The sequence below is a fragment of the Arachis hypogaea genome, chromosome 20, assembly GCF_003086295.3.
Source record: "Arachis hypogaea cultivar Tifrunner chromosome 20, arahy.Tifrunner.gnm2.J5K5, whole genome shotgun sequence".
Taxonomy (NCBI): Eukaryota; Viridiplantae; Streptophyta; class Magnoliopsida; order Fabales; family Fabaceae; genus Arachis; species Arachis hypogaea.
This window is the reverse complement of record NC_092055.1, coordinates 59,506,047-59,519,982: the sequence shown is the minus strand read 5'-3', so window position 1 is coordinate 59,519,982 and position 13,936 is coordinate 59,506,047. Positions and strand designations below refer to the sequence as shown.

The following is a 13,936-nucleotide window of genomic DNA, read 5'->3' as shown; positions in this document are numbered from 1 at the left end:
TTTACCCTCCAAAAAGGATGACACAGCTGAGGCTGGACATTCAAGGCTTCAAACAAGAGGATCATGAATCCCTTTATAATGCCTGGGAGAGGTACAGAGGGATGCTAAGGAAATGTCCCTCTGAAATGTTTTCAGAGTGGGTACAGTTAGACATCTTCTACTATGGACTTACAAAAAGAGCTCAAATGTCTCTAGACTACTCAACTGGTGGATCTATACACATGAGAAAGATGATTGAAGAGGCTCAAGAACTCATTGATATGGTTGCTAAAAATCAACATCTGTACTCAAGCAGTGAGTCCTCCATAAAAGAAGAGGCTATGGCAGTAACTACTGATCCTAATCCTCAAGAACAGATTGTTGAACTTAATCAGCAATTACTCCATATGACAAAACAATTAGCAGAATTTAAAGAGATGCTCCAAGACACTAAAAATGCTAACAAGAGTATAGAAGCACAATTGAATCAGACAAGACAGCAGCTATCTAAAAAGATAACAGAAGAATGCCAAGCCGTTCAACTAAGGAGTGGGAAGACATTGAATAAATCAGCTCAAAGTAGCAGAAAGCTAAGAAAGGAACAACTAATAGAGGATGACCAAACCACTGCCCAAGATCCCTTTGAGGACAGCAAGAGCCCAGAGAGGAATAATTCTGGCATTCAAACGCCAGAAAAGGGTGAAAGATTGGCGTCAAACGCCCAGTGGATCCCCATTTCTGGCGTTCAAATGCCAGAAAAGGGAGAAAAATTGGCGTTGAAAGCCCATTCCTTGCCCAGTTCTGGCGTTCAAACACCAGAAAAGGGTGGGAAGCTGGCGTTAAACGCCCATCCAGGATCCAATCCTGGCGTTCAAATGCCAATGAGGGATCAGACACCTGGAAGTGCTGATAGTAACCCCTCTAAGAAGGCCTCTCCAACCACCTCTGTAGGGAATAAACCTGCAGCAATAAGGTTGAAGAATATAAAGCCAAGATGCCTTATCCTCAGAAACTCCGCCAAGCGGAACAGGATAAATAATTTGCCCGCTTTGCAGACTATCTCAGGACTCTTGAGATAAAGATCCCATTTGCAGAGGCACTTGAGCAAATACCCTCTTATGCTAAGTTCATGAAAGAGATCTTAAGTCATAAGAAGGATTGGAGAGAAACTGAAAAGGTGTTTCTCACTGAAGAATACAGTGCAGCCATTCTGAAAAGCTTACCAGAGAAGCTTAAAGATCCAGGAAGCTTTATGATACCATGCACATTAGAGGGTACTTGTACCAAGACAGCTCTATGTGACCTTGGAGCAAGAATCAACCTAATACCTACATCCACTATCAGAAAGCTTGGGTTGACCGAAGAAGTCAAAGAAACCCGGATTTGTCTTCAACTTGCTGATGGCTCCATTAAATATCTATCAGGCATAATTGAGGACATGATTGTCAAGGTTGGGCCATTTGCCTTTCCTACTGACTTTGTAGTGCTAGAAATGGAGGAGCACAAGAGTGCAACTCTCATTCTAGGAAGACCTTTCCTAGCAACTGGACGAACTCTTATTGATGTACAAAAAGGGGAAGTGACCCTGAGAGTCAATGAGGATGAGTTCAAGTTAAATGCTGTCAAAGCTATGCAGCATCCAGACACATCAAATGACTGCATGAGCACTAATATTATTGACTCCTTGGTGGAAGAGATCAATATGACTGAGAGTCTCGAATCAGAGCTAGAGGACATCTTTAAAGATGTTCAGCCTGATCTGGAGGAACCAGAGGATATAAGAGAACCTCTGAAAATTCCTCAGAAGGAGGATAACCCTCCTAAACCCGAGCTCAAACCCCTACCACCATCCCTGAAATATGCATTTCTGGGAGAAGGTGACACTTTTCCAGTGATCATAAGCTCTGCTTTAAATCCACAGGAAGAGAAAGCACAATTCAGGTGCTGAGGACACACAAGACAGCTCTTGGGTGGTCCATAAGTGATCTTAAGGGCATTAGCCCAACAAGATGCATGCACAAGATCCTATTGGAGGATGATGCTAAGCCAGTGGTTCAACCACAGAGGCGGCTAAATCCAGCCATGAAGGAGGCGGTGCAGAAAGAGGTCACTAAGTTACTAGAGGATAGGATTATTTATCCTATTTCTGATAGCCCCTGGGTAAGCCCTATCCAAGTTGTACCCAAAAAGGGAGGCATGACAGTGGTTCACAATGAAAAGAATGAACTGGTTCCTACAAGAACAGTTACAGGGTGGCGTATGTGTATCGACTACAGAAGGCTCAATACAGCCACCCGAAAGGATCATTTTCCTCTACGTTCATAGACCAGATGCTAGAGAGACTAGCAGGACATGACTATTACTGCTTTTGGATGGCTATTCTGGGTACAACCAAATTGCAGTAGATCCTCAGGACTAAGAGAAAACAGTATTCACATGTCCTTCTGGAGTATTTGCCTACAGAAGGATGCCTTTTGGTCTGTACAATGCACCTGCAACCTTTCAGAGGTGCATGCTCTCTATCTTCTCTGATATGGTGGAGAAATTTTTGGAAGTCTTCATGGATGACTTTTCAGTATTTGGAGACTCATTCGGCTCCTGCCTTGACCATTTAGCACTTGTTCTGAAAAGATGCCAAGAGACCAACCTAGTTTTAAACTAGGAAAAATGTCACTTTATGGTGACTTAAGGAATTGTCCTTGGGCATAAAATTTCAAACAAGGGAATAGAGGTGGATCAAGCTAAAGTGGAGGTAATTAAAAAATTACCACCACCTGCCAATGTTAAAGCAATCAGAAGCTTTCTAGGGCATGCAGGATTCTATAGGAGGTTTATAAAGGATTTTTTGAAAATTGCAAAACCTCTGAGCAATCTGCTAGCTGCTGACATGCCATTTGTGTTTGACACAGAGTGTCTGCAGGCGTTTGAAACTCTGAAAGCTAAGCTGGTCACAGCACCAGTTATTTCTGCACCAGACTGGACATTACTATTCGAACTAATGTGTGATGCCAGTGACCATATCATTGGTGCAGTGCTGGGACAGAGGCATAACAAGCTTCTGAATGTCATTTACTATGCCAGCTGTGTTCTAAATGATGCACAAAAAAACTACACAACCACAGAAAAAGAGCTGCTTGCAGTGGTTTATGCCATTGACAAGTTTAGATCCTATTTAGTAGGTTCAAAAGTGATTGTGTATACTGACCATGCTGCTCTTAAATACCTACTCACAAAGCAGGATTCAAAACCCAGGCTTATAAGATGGGTGTTACTTCTGCAAGAGTTTGATATCGAAATAAGAGACAGAAAAAGAAGAGAGAACCAGGTAGCTGATCACCTGTCCCTGATAGAACCAGTAGCAGGGGCGTCTCTCCCTCCTACTGAGATCTCTGAGACCTTTCCGGATAAGCAACTCTTCGCCATTCAGGAAGCACCATGGTTTGCAGACATTGCAAATTATAAAGCTGTAAGGTTCATACCCAAGGAGTACAGCAGGGTGCAAACGAAATAACAAATTTCTGATGCAAAGTACTACTTATGGGATGAACCATATCTCTTTAAGAGATGTGCAGATGGAATGATCTGCAGATGCGTACCTAGAGAGGAGGCACAGAAGATCCTATGGCATTGCCATGGATCACAGTATGGAGGACATTTTGGAGGTGAGCAAACAGCCACTAAGATCCTCCAATGTGGGTTCTACTGGCCTACTCTCCACAGAGATGTTCGAGAGTTTGTGCGTAACTGTGATAGTTTCCAAAGAGCTGGCAACTTGCCTCATGGTTATGCCATGCCTCAACAAGGGATCTTAGAGATTGAGTCGTTTGATGTATTGGGTATTGACTTCATGGGTCCTTTCCCACCATCATACTCAAACACTTACATTCTGGTGGCAGTAGATTACGTATCTAAATAGGTAAAAGCAATTGCCATACCCAGTAATGATACTAAGATGATGCTGAAGTTCCTCCAGAAACATATCTTCAGCAGATTTGGTGTTCTCAGATGTACTAATCAGTGACGGAGGCACTCATTTTTGCAATAAACAGCTGTACTCTGCTATGGTCTGATATGGAATTAGCCACAAAGTAGCAACTCCATACCATCCACAGACAAATGGGCAGGCTGAGGTCTCTAATAGAGAACTAAAAAGAATCCTGGAATGGACCGTAATTGCCCGTAGAAAGGATTGGCAAAAAAGCTTGGATGATGCTCTATGGGCATACAGAACAGCATTCAAGACTCATATAGGAACCTCTCCATACCAGCTTGTGTATGGCAAGGCTTGTCATCTGCCGGTAGAACTGGAACATAAGGCCTACTGGGCAACTAAATTCCTAAACCTGGATGCTAAGTTAGCTGGAGAGAAGAGATTGCTCCAGCTGAATGAGCTAGAGGAATTCAAACTCAATGCTTTTGAAAATGCAAAAATTTATAAGGACAAAGCAAAAAGGTGGCATGACAAGAAACTGTCATCTAGAGTCTTTGAACCAGGACAGAAGGTTCTACTGTTTAATTCTAGGCTCAGATTATTCCTCGGGAAATTAAAATTCCGGTGGAAGGGACCATATGTGATTACAAGTGTGTCACCATATGGATATGTTGAGCTTCAGGATACTGACTCTGACAAAAAGTTCATCATTAATGGACAGAGAATCAAAGATTATCTTGAAAGCAATTTTGAGCAAGAATGCTCAAAATTGAGGCTTGAATAAAGCTCAGTCAAGGTCCAGCTAAAGACAATAAAGAAGCGCTTGCTGGGAGGCAACCCATCCATTAGCAAGTTATTTGTTATTTAAATAATATTTAGGAGTTTGATATAAATTGCCTTCAAGGTTAATCATCAAATTGTAGGAATTCACAGAGTTACAGAAGGATTCAGTGCAAAAAGCAGAGAAAAGGAGCTCATAGGCAAGAAAACGCCAGTAAGGGGTGTTTTGGGCATTAAATGCCAGAATGGGTGCCATTCTGGGCGTTTAACGCCAGAAAATATACCATTTTGGGCGTTAGACGCCAGAATGGGTGCCATTCTGGGCGTTTAACGCCATACTTGCAGCATCTTGGGAGTTCAGAAAAACGCCTAGTAACAAAATATTTCTGGCGTTTAACGCCAGCCAGGGTACTTGGCTGGGCGTTAAACGCCCACTATGGCCAATATATGGGCATTAAACGCGAGAATGGATACCATTCTGGGCGTTTAATGCCAGAAAGGCAGGGGGAGAAGATTTTGTTTTCCACTTCAAAATTTTTCAAATTTTCATGTTTTGACTCATAATTTTCTGCATAAACATGTTACAAATTTTCATCATTCACCTTCAATTTTCAAAAATTCAACAATTTTCTAAATTCCTTTTCAAATTTCTTTCAAATCCTTCCCAAATCTTCTTCAAAAACTCAAGTATCTTCTCAATTTCTTTCTAAATCTTTTCCAACTCATCATATCATCTCTTAATTCTTAGATGCATCAACAAATTTTCAGATTTAACCTCTTTATAAATCTCATCTTTTTCATATCATGGTTCTATTTTTTTTACCAATCATATCTTTATGTCATATCTTTTTCAAATTTTTGAAATCTCTTCCCTCCACTTATAGATACACATTCGGCCATCCCCACCTCTTCACCATTCGAATTTCCCTCTCCTCCTATCTCTCTCCTTTCCTTTCTTTTGCTTGAGGGCAAGCAAACCTCTAAGTTTGGTGTGTTTTTTCTTGATCACCGAGCTAAGACTCATTAAGATCATGGCTCCTAAGGGAAAACAAACCAATTCAAGAGGCAAGAAAGAGAATACTCCAAAGAGTCTTTTGAATCAAGAGAGGTTCTTAACCAAAGAACATGCAGACCATTACCACAAAATAATAGGTCTGAGGTCAGTGATCCTGGAAGTTAAATTCGATCTGAAAGAAGACGAATATCCGGAGATCCAAGAGCAAATTCGAAACAGAGGATGGGAAATTCTAGCTAATCCTGAGACAAAGGTTAGAAGAAACATGGTTTAGGAATTCTACTCAAATCTGTGGCTGACAGATAAGCAGAGAATAACTGAACCACCTTTCATACCTACCGAACTATGGTCAAGGGGAGAATTATTTACTTCCACCTAGACAAAATAAGAGAGGTCTTCAAACTGCCTCAACTACAAGATGATCCAGAATCCTTTAATAGGAGAATGGTGAGAGTAGATAATGGGTTGAACCAAGTTCTAGAGGACATATGCCTCCCTAGAACTAAGTGGATAACCAATTCAAAAGGTGTCCCAAACCAACTCAAGAGAGGAGATCTCAAACTAGTCGCAAGAGGCTGGTTGGACTTCATTGGGCGTTCTATACTGCCCACTAGCAACCGCTCTGAGGTCACTGTCAAAAGAGCAGTGATGATTCATTGTATTATGCTGGGAAACGAAGTGGAGATTCATCATATGATTTCTTGTGAGATTTACACAATTGCAAACAAGAACTCCACTAAAGCCAAATTGGCATACCCAAGCTTAATTTTTCTGCTATGTAAAGATGCTGGGGTGAGGATGGGAGTAGATGAATTCATCCCAATCGAACACCCAATCACCAAGAAGTCAATGGAAGGACAACAAGTGCAAGATAACTCCATCAAAAGGAGGGCGCAGGAGTTCCTCCCAGAAATCCCTGAAATTGACTACTGGACCCGCCTAGAAGCATCTGTCACCAAGTTGCAAGAAGCTGTGGATCAACTTAAGGAAGAACAGCAGAATCAAAACTGCATGCTCTGCAAGCTACTTAAGGAACAGGAGAAGCAGGGGTGTGAGCTACAGGAGCTGAAGCGCCAGAAGCTCTTCCTTGAAGGACCAAACACCCCACAGATTGAAGGAGCATCCACTTCTCAAAATCAAGGTTGTTGAGTCCTAACTTTGTGATAACCTTTATTATTAGGAATTTATTTTAAGAGTCATTTATTTTTCTGTTTTTAATTTTGTCTTCTATTATTATTGGTCTGCTCTTATATTTATTTTTGAGTCTTATTTTTATTCCATGATTAATAAAATTTAAAGTTTATGTCTTAAAGCTATGAATGTCCTATGAATCCATCATCTTTCTTAAAGGAAAAATGTTTTAAATCACAAAAGAACAAGAAGTACATGATTTCAAATTCATCCTTGAAATTAGTTTAATTATTTTGATGTGGTGACAATACTTTTTTTCTTCTGAATGAATGCTTGAACAGTGCATATGTCTTTTGAATTTGTTGTTTATGAATGTTAAAATTGTTGGCTCTTAAAAGAATGATGGAAAAGGAAAAATATTATTGATAATCTGAAAAATCATAAAATTGATTCTTGAAGCAAGAAAAAGCAGTGAAAAGCTTGCGAAAATATATATATATATATATATATCACTACTAGAAAATTAGTTATTACAGACGGATATTTCTGATGAATTTTATCCCACGGAAATACAAACAGAATTTTAGAGGGATTTTTTGTCCGAAAACAACAAAATGAATTAGCATAAATTACAGACGGAAAAAAAATCCGTCCATAATTCTGTCGAAAAAATTAATTTTTTTCGTGAGAAATGGTTACAGACGGAAAAATCCGTCTATAATTAAATAGACAAAATGCTGCATTTATTAAATTATTACAGACAGATTTTTCGTCTGTAATTTAAAATTTCTGTCGGAAATATTAGAATAAAGATGTAAAGATCACGATTATACCTCATCATTTCACACCACACTTTTGCGATTCCACACTCATTCCTCTGAATGCTTCGTCGGCGGCGCTATCAGCTTTTGCACCGCCGGCTCACTGAACCTCCATTGCACTCAACTTCCATCGGCCTTGCTCACATTGCTCCCTTCCGTCGCACTCCTTCCCGGTTCTTCTTCGTCGCAGCCCTTCCGTCGGCCTTGCTCGCATCGCTCCCTTTCAAACCCTAATGTGCGTTTCTCTCTTCGATCTCGCCACTACTGCTTGCTCTTTTCCGTGTGTTGCTGTGTTTCTCTCTTCGATTTTGCCTCAGCTATGTAGTTAACCCTAATCTCCTTTCTCTTTCATCACTGTTTTCTCTCTTTCAATACCATCTCTAACTCTAATTATATTATCCTATGTTCCATCACTATGATTCTATTTCCTATTCTATGATAAGAACTTGTAACTGTTATAGTTTTTTATTGTGTTCTTATAAACTTGTTCGTGAAATCAAGGTTCCTGAATGCATTGACTAGTTTCATTTTTATTGCTGAGGAAGAGGAGGAGGTATGCATATGCATTTTCTGTTGTCATATATGTTTCATGCAAAACTGTTTGAAATTTTAAAATATTCTGTTGATAAGAGATTATGTTTTATTTGAATCTGCAGGTTTACTCTGATTTTGATGAATTATTTTCTGCAATCGAAGTTTTTTTGACCTAAAATTCATGGTAGGCCATTGCTTTCAACTTGCTTTGTCTGTCCTACAAACCAAGGCAGAGACAAAAATTGACAAAGCCAGAAAAGTTATATCTGAAAAAGATGCAGAGTTGCACGATGCTGAAGAAAGTCTTACGGGTCTCAAAGAGGTATTGCATCTGCATGGTTCATGATTTTTAATATACAAATATTTGGAGCATCTCTCGTCTCCTCTTGGTGTACTGTTTAGCTTGTACATGTTAACAGTGTTCACTATGAATAATATTAGAAAATTGGAGAGTATTAATTGGGAAATTAAAAATTTTTCCCTAAACTCATGGTTGTAACAAAGTCTTAAGGAGCACAACATAAGACCACTAGTTCCCCGGTATTGGTGTAATTAAAATATTCTTGCAGGTGGTGGAAAACCGGTGAGTTTTTGATAAAGATCCCTTATGCAAAAGAAGGAGTGGTTGAAGCATATTTTTGGCCATTAGCCATATCCTGTGATCCAAAATATAGCACTGCAAGAATGTTGATGACCAAATCGGTTGTATGCATCTCTTTTCTTGATGATACTTATGATGCCTATGGCACACTCCAAGAACTTGAGCTTTTCACACAGGCAATCCAAAGGTTGATTTATTACATCTAAAAATAATCTACATAATTAATTTATTGTAGCAATTCTTATGTATTATTCAAACTCATGTATGTGTAACTCGTTTACTATGCAATTTTTATCTATCTAATTTTCCTTCTTTTTTATTTTTCCTTAGGTGGGATATTAGTCTCATTAAATCTCTTCCAGAATGCATGAAAACCGTATTTAATACAATTTTAGAAATGTGGGATGAAATAGAGTCAGTGACTTCAAAGGATGAAATTTCATGTTTGGTGTTGCAACATATTAAACAAGAGGTAGCCCTCTAATTTCTTGATATTTTCTAAAAAATATATTATGATTAATAACCTTAAAATAGTCAACTAATTATTATTTGGTTTATAAATTCTACTTGCAGTTTTTTAACTTGGCACAATCCTACTTGGTTGAAGCAAAATGGTGCCATGGGGGCTATATTCCAACATATGATGAGTATAAGGTTAATGGAGCTATATCTTCTACCTTGCCACTTCAGATCATAGCTTTTCTTGGTTTGGTAGGATTTGCAACAAAACAACTATTTGATTGGATAATGAGTGATCCAAAAATTGTAAAAGTTGTGTCACTTATTGGCAGACTCAGGGATGATATGGGCTCACATAAGGTATTTAATTTGTTTATTATGACATAATAAATATATGCTTAATTGATACTAGAAATGTCTAAAATTTTTGTTTTTTTTTTGTTTTTTATTTTTTTATCAAAATTACTTGCATGAACTTCAAACTTTTTTAGTTACTTTATAAATTGTAATTAACTGCTAAATATGGATGTCTTCATATATATAGGTAGCGATTGTATTCTAATTATTTCTTTTTTTTTTTTTAGTTTCATTAGTGATAATACTGGGAAGAAATTAAAATTTAACTAGTTTATGAATTTTAAGGTTTTAACAAATGACCAAGTAGATAATTCCCATTGATATTTGATATAATCGTAATGATTATTGAACTTGGTGACCCGAGGTTTTCTTAATTATGACTTGGAAGCTAAGTTGTTCAATTTCTATTTTGTGCTTAATTTATTCTTCTTCCTCTTTTCTTTCTTGAATTTTATAAAAAGTAGGAGGAGGTGAGCATTTACAAGCTTGGTTATTTACACAGGTTGTAGAGGTAGTGCAAGCTGTAAAGATGACCAATGCTAGGGGGAAGTTAAATACCCAATCAAGGTTGGTTTTTCGAATTCCTTTTCATTTTATTGTTTATATGGCTTGCTCCTAGGTAAAGCTAAAATATTCTATTTTTAGCATGTGTTGAGAATCTGTGATGTGTACTTCAATTAGTTAAATCTGTTGAGAATCTGTGATGTGTTAGCCCCAATCTTGCAACCTCTTTCATTGAGACACTTGAAGCCAATGAGCTTCTCAAGGTATCAATTCAATTTCCCTGTTAATTGTGTTGTTATTGTTGTTGGAGGAAGTGAGGAACATGCTTGAGAGATTGTCTCGCTTCAGTATTGTTACGCTTGCCATGTGTTTGATGAATTTCCTGAGAGATATGGAAAAGAGCGAAACTTGTTTTCTGTGTTTCCTTTTCAGAGTAAGGTTAGTATTTCTTATGCTGTTCAAACATTTTTGAACTTTCTGGCAACAGTTAGATTCATATATATTATTTTTTTTTCACGTGTTTTAGTGCAAGTTATGCGTTCCGTACAATGGTTCTTCTAGTTTCTGATATGCTGCATTGATTTTGTTATGAACTGATGAAGTTATGATAATTTTTGAATTGGATTGATTGAAAGAGTGGATGTAAATGTTAGTGATTTGTTTTCCAATTAAGGCAATGATGAAACATTACTCATTTACTATTTCTTCTGATTACATAATAATTTCCATGGCTTCAGTCAAAATGCAATCCATCTTGAGGAAAAGGAGAAAAAGGAGAAGGAGATGCGTAATCAAATCATAAAGGAAGCTGAAGAGTACAAGAAAGCTTTCTACGAGGAGGAAACTCAGTTGTAAAACAACCAAAGCTAACAACAGAGATAAAGAAAAGGTATATATACATATACATGACATGCCTTTTAACTTGTATGCCTTTTAATTTTTTTCTTCTTCTGCAACTTTACTTTGACAAAATAACTGAGCTAGTTCTAAATAAGCCAGCTTCTATTCCCTTTAGAAGGGCACTAATTAGCTTGGCAACAGACACGGGACTCCATCCTTTGGTTCCTTATTTCTTACGCTTTGTAGCTGATGAGGTACTTACAAGTTTATATCAGTGACATTCTTTTTTGGTTAATCTTTGAATGATATAGTCATATCTTACAAAAGAGACTTAAACACTCTTCTTTAATATTTTTCCCAATATCATAACAGGTGGCACAAAACTTGCATAATTTAACAATTTTATTTGCCTTGATGCGTCTTGTTCGGAGCATTCTACAAAATCCTCACATACATATAGAGCTTTATGTAAGTATGCTGTTATTGAAAATGTCTTCACATCTGTAATTTATCAACTTCTGAAGATTGCTTCCATGCTAATATGACAAACACTTATGGTATCCTTAACTGGTTCAGCTTTCCATATTTTAATGAATTAATAGAGTAATAACAAACACCATTTTGGATGCTTAACTGAAGCAAAGACTAAAGGGAAGTTATACCTTCCTGAACCTTGAGCTATAACTGCAGTTATATGTCCTCTTAGTTATTATATCTTCCTATTAAACGATGTCGATCTTGTTGCTTCAATATGCAAAAGGTTACCTTCTTTCTATTAAACGATGTCGATCTAGATCACCACTATATTAGAGCTCCTTTAAATATAATGTTCAACTGATTGTTCTCGGCCATTGTTATCCCTCTTGATCACCATTATTGCACATTTTTTTCCAATTTGTATATAGTTATTCCATAGTACAATGACCAGGAGCAACTAGAAAGTCCAGTGATAAAATGCTTACTTTGGTTTCTCTATTCAATATGCTTTCATTGTTTAGATCTGAATAGTTCTGTGTTGAATGCTATTTCTTGTTGTTGTTGAGCTGTTAGTTATATAATTAGATTCAAATGGAACATTATATCTAGATGACTCCAAGTAATAGTCAATGACCAGAAGAACTGTAGTTGATAGGTCCTTGACATGCTTTGTAACTTGTTAATTTAAGATTGTGCCTTGGAAGAAACATGAATTCTTCTCTTACACCCTTTCATCATTGAAGTGGTTAGGGTGGCCCTATGCACAACTTAACCATTGCATGTGGAGAGGTTGTCTAGTGGTTGGCCATGGGTTATGTAAATAGTGAAGTTGTAATGATAGTAAACAAGAAAATTTTGATCCTGTATGTTATGTATCATTTTCTATTTTGTAATATCACTTCCCTAATCTGTGAAATTTTACAAATTTGGGAATGTTTATCATAATCTTCAGCCACGAGTGACAAAGACTTTTCTTCATGCAGCCCCAAATTGAAAGTCACTAGAACTAGACCAGATGTTGAGGTGAGCTTCACTTATTCATCTCAAGAATACATTGTATAATAGATTATGTTGTCACTATTTTTTTATTTTTGTTAGAATTTGATACTTGAGAAACAGATGAGAAATGGAAAAATATAAGGAGGCAGAGAAGCCTGAGGCAGACGATCAATTCATGACCCCATTGTTTGAATTAATGGACACAATAATGATGAATGGTTTCTATATAGATGAAGTTCCAATTTTAGAACCTAATTAAGCAACCTTATTGTATATTTTGACTTAATTAGAGGACAATAGTTGATGTATCAATACACATTATTGATGTATGGTTGTTACTTGTTATTATAATTGATGTATCAACACTTTGTTTATTGATAAACCCATATTTTATGATGTATTTTGTGCCTAATTTGAGAGATTTATTCAATCCTTCACCCACTTATTCATATTAATTGCATGGTTTTACTTTTCCTTCCTTATTATGTGATGTATATGAAAAACATGTTTCCTATGCTTTTAAATTAATTATTTTAATCACCTTTAATTCTATTCGATGCCGTGATCAGTGTGTTGAGTAGTTTTAGATCTTCTAAGGCAGGAATGATTCAAAGGATGGAAAGCAAACATACAAAAATGGAAGGAAAGCACAAAACGGAGTCCTTGAAGAAACTGGCATCCACGCGATCACATGGACGACGCGATCGCGTGCCAAGCGTGAAGAAGCAGCGACGCGGCCGCATGACTGATGCGACCACGCGCCTTAAGCAGAACGCACATGACGCAGTCGCATGACTGACGTGACCGCGTGGCAAGAAAAGCTCCGAATGACGCGACCGCGTGACCCACGCGGACGCGTGACAGAGGCCACGCACCAGAAATTGCAGAAAACACTCCCAGCAATTTCTGAAGCCCTTTTTGGCCCAAATCCAAGTCCAGAAGGCATAGACCAGAGGTTATGAAGTGAGGGAATGCATCCATTCAGAGGGAGCTCGCCAATTTTTACTTTCCATAAATTAGATTTAGTTTAGAGAGAGATTCTCTCTCTCTTTAGGATTAGGATTCAGATTTAGGATTTTTTTTCATTAACTTTCAGAATTATCTCTTTTGATCAGGTTCAATATTCCTTTTATTTACTTTTGCAAGCTACTTTGTGAATCCTTTCATGTTACATATTACTCTTTTATTAAAGTTATTTGAGGTATTTCAGTTAAAATATCAATTACTCTTATTCATGCTATTGTCACTTTTACTCTGAAGACATTTTTATTCCAATTAGATTTATTTTTCTCGTTTTGGTCTTGGTTAAGAAATCAATAACTCGGGAGTTGTCAAACTAACGTGATTGATAATTGTTATCTTTGTTAATTGAATTGAACTTTCATAATCCCAATCTTTTCTTAGGAAATAAATACTATTCGAAGATCAAACCAATTAATCCCTTGACCTTCCTTTATCTTAGTAAAGGTTAACAAAGTGGAATTAAGATCCAACCATCATCATCATTG

General features: G+C 37.4%; 1 protein-coding gene across 1 annotated transcript; it reads left to right on the top strand.

The window, feature by feature from the left end:
- Positions 1-7,695: 7,695 nt before the first annotated feature.
- On the top strand, positions 7,696-12,828 carry LOC112782241 (probable terpene synthase 2). The gene is made up of 11 exons (XM_025824588.3): positions 7,696-7,892; positions 8,380-8,513; positions 8,761-8,979; positions 9,123-9,264; positions 9,366-9,611; positions 10,111-10,175; positions 10,850-11,001; positions 11,112-11,206; positions 11,325-11,420; positions 12,413-12,452; positions 12,528-12,828. The coding sequence occupies exons 2-7, from the start codon at positions 8,467-8,469 to the stop codon at positions 10,965-10,967; spliced, it is 837 nt and encodes a 278-aa protein (XP_025680373.1). The 5' UTR covers positions 7,696-7,892; positions 8,380-8,466; the 3' UTR covers positions 10,968-11,001; positions 11,112-11,206; positions 11,325-11,420; positions 12,413-12,452; positions 12,528-12,828.
- The last annotated feature ends 1,108 nt before the right edge of the window (positions 12,829-13,936 follow it).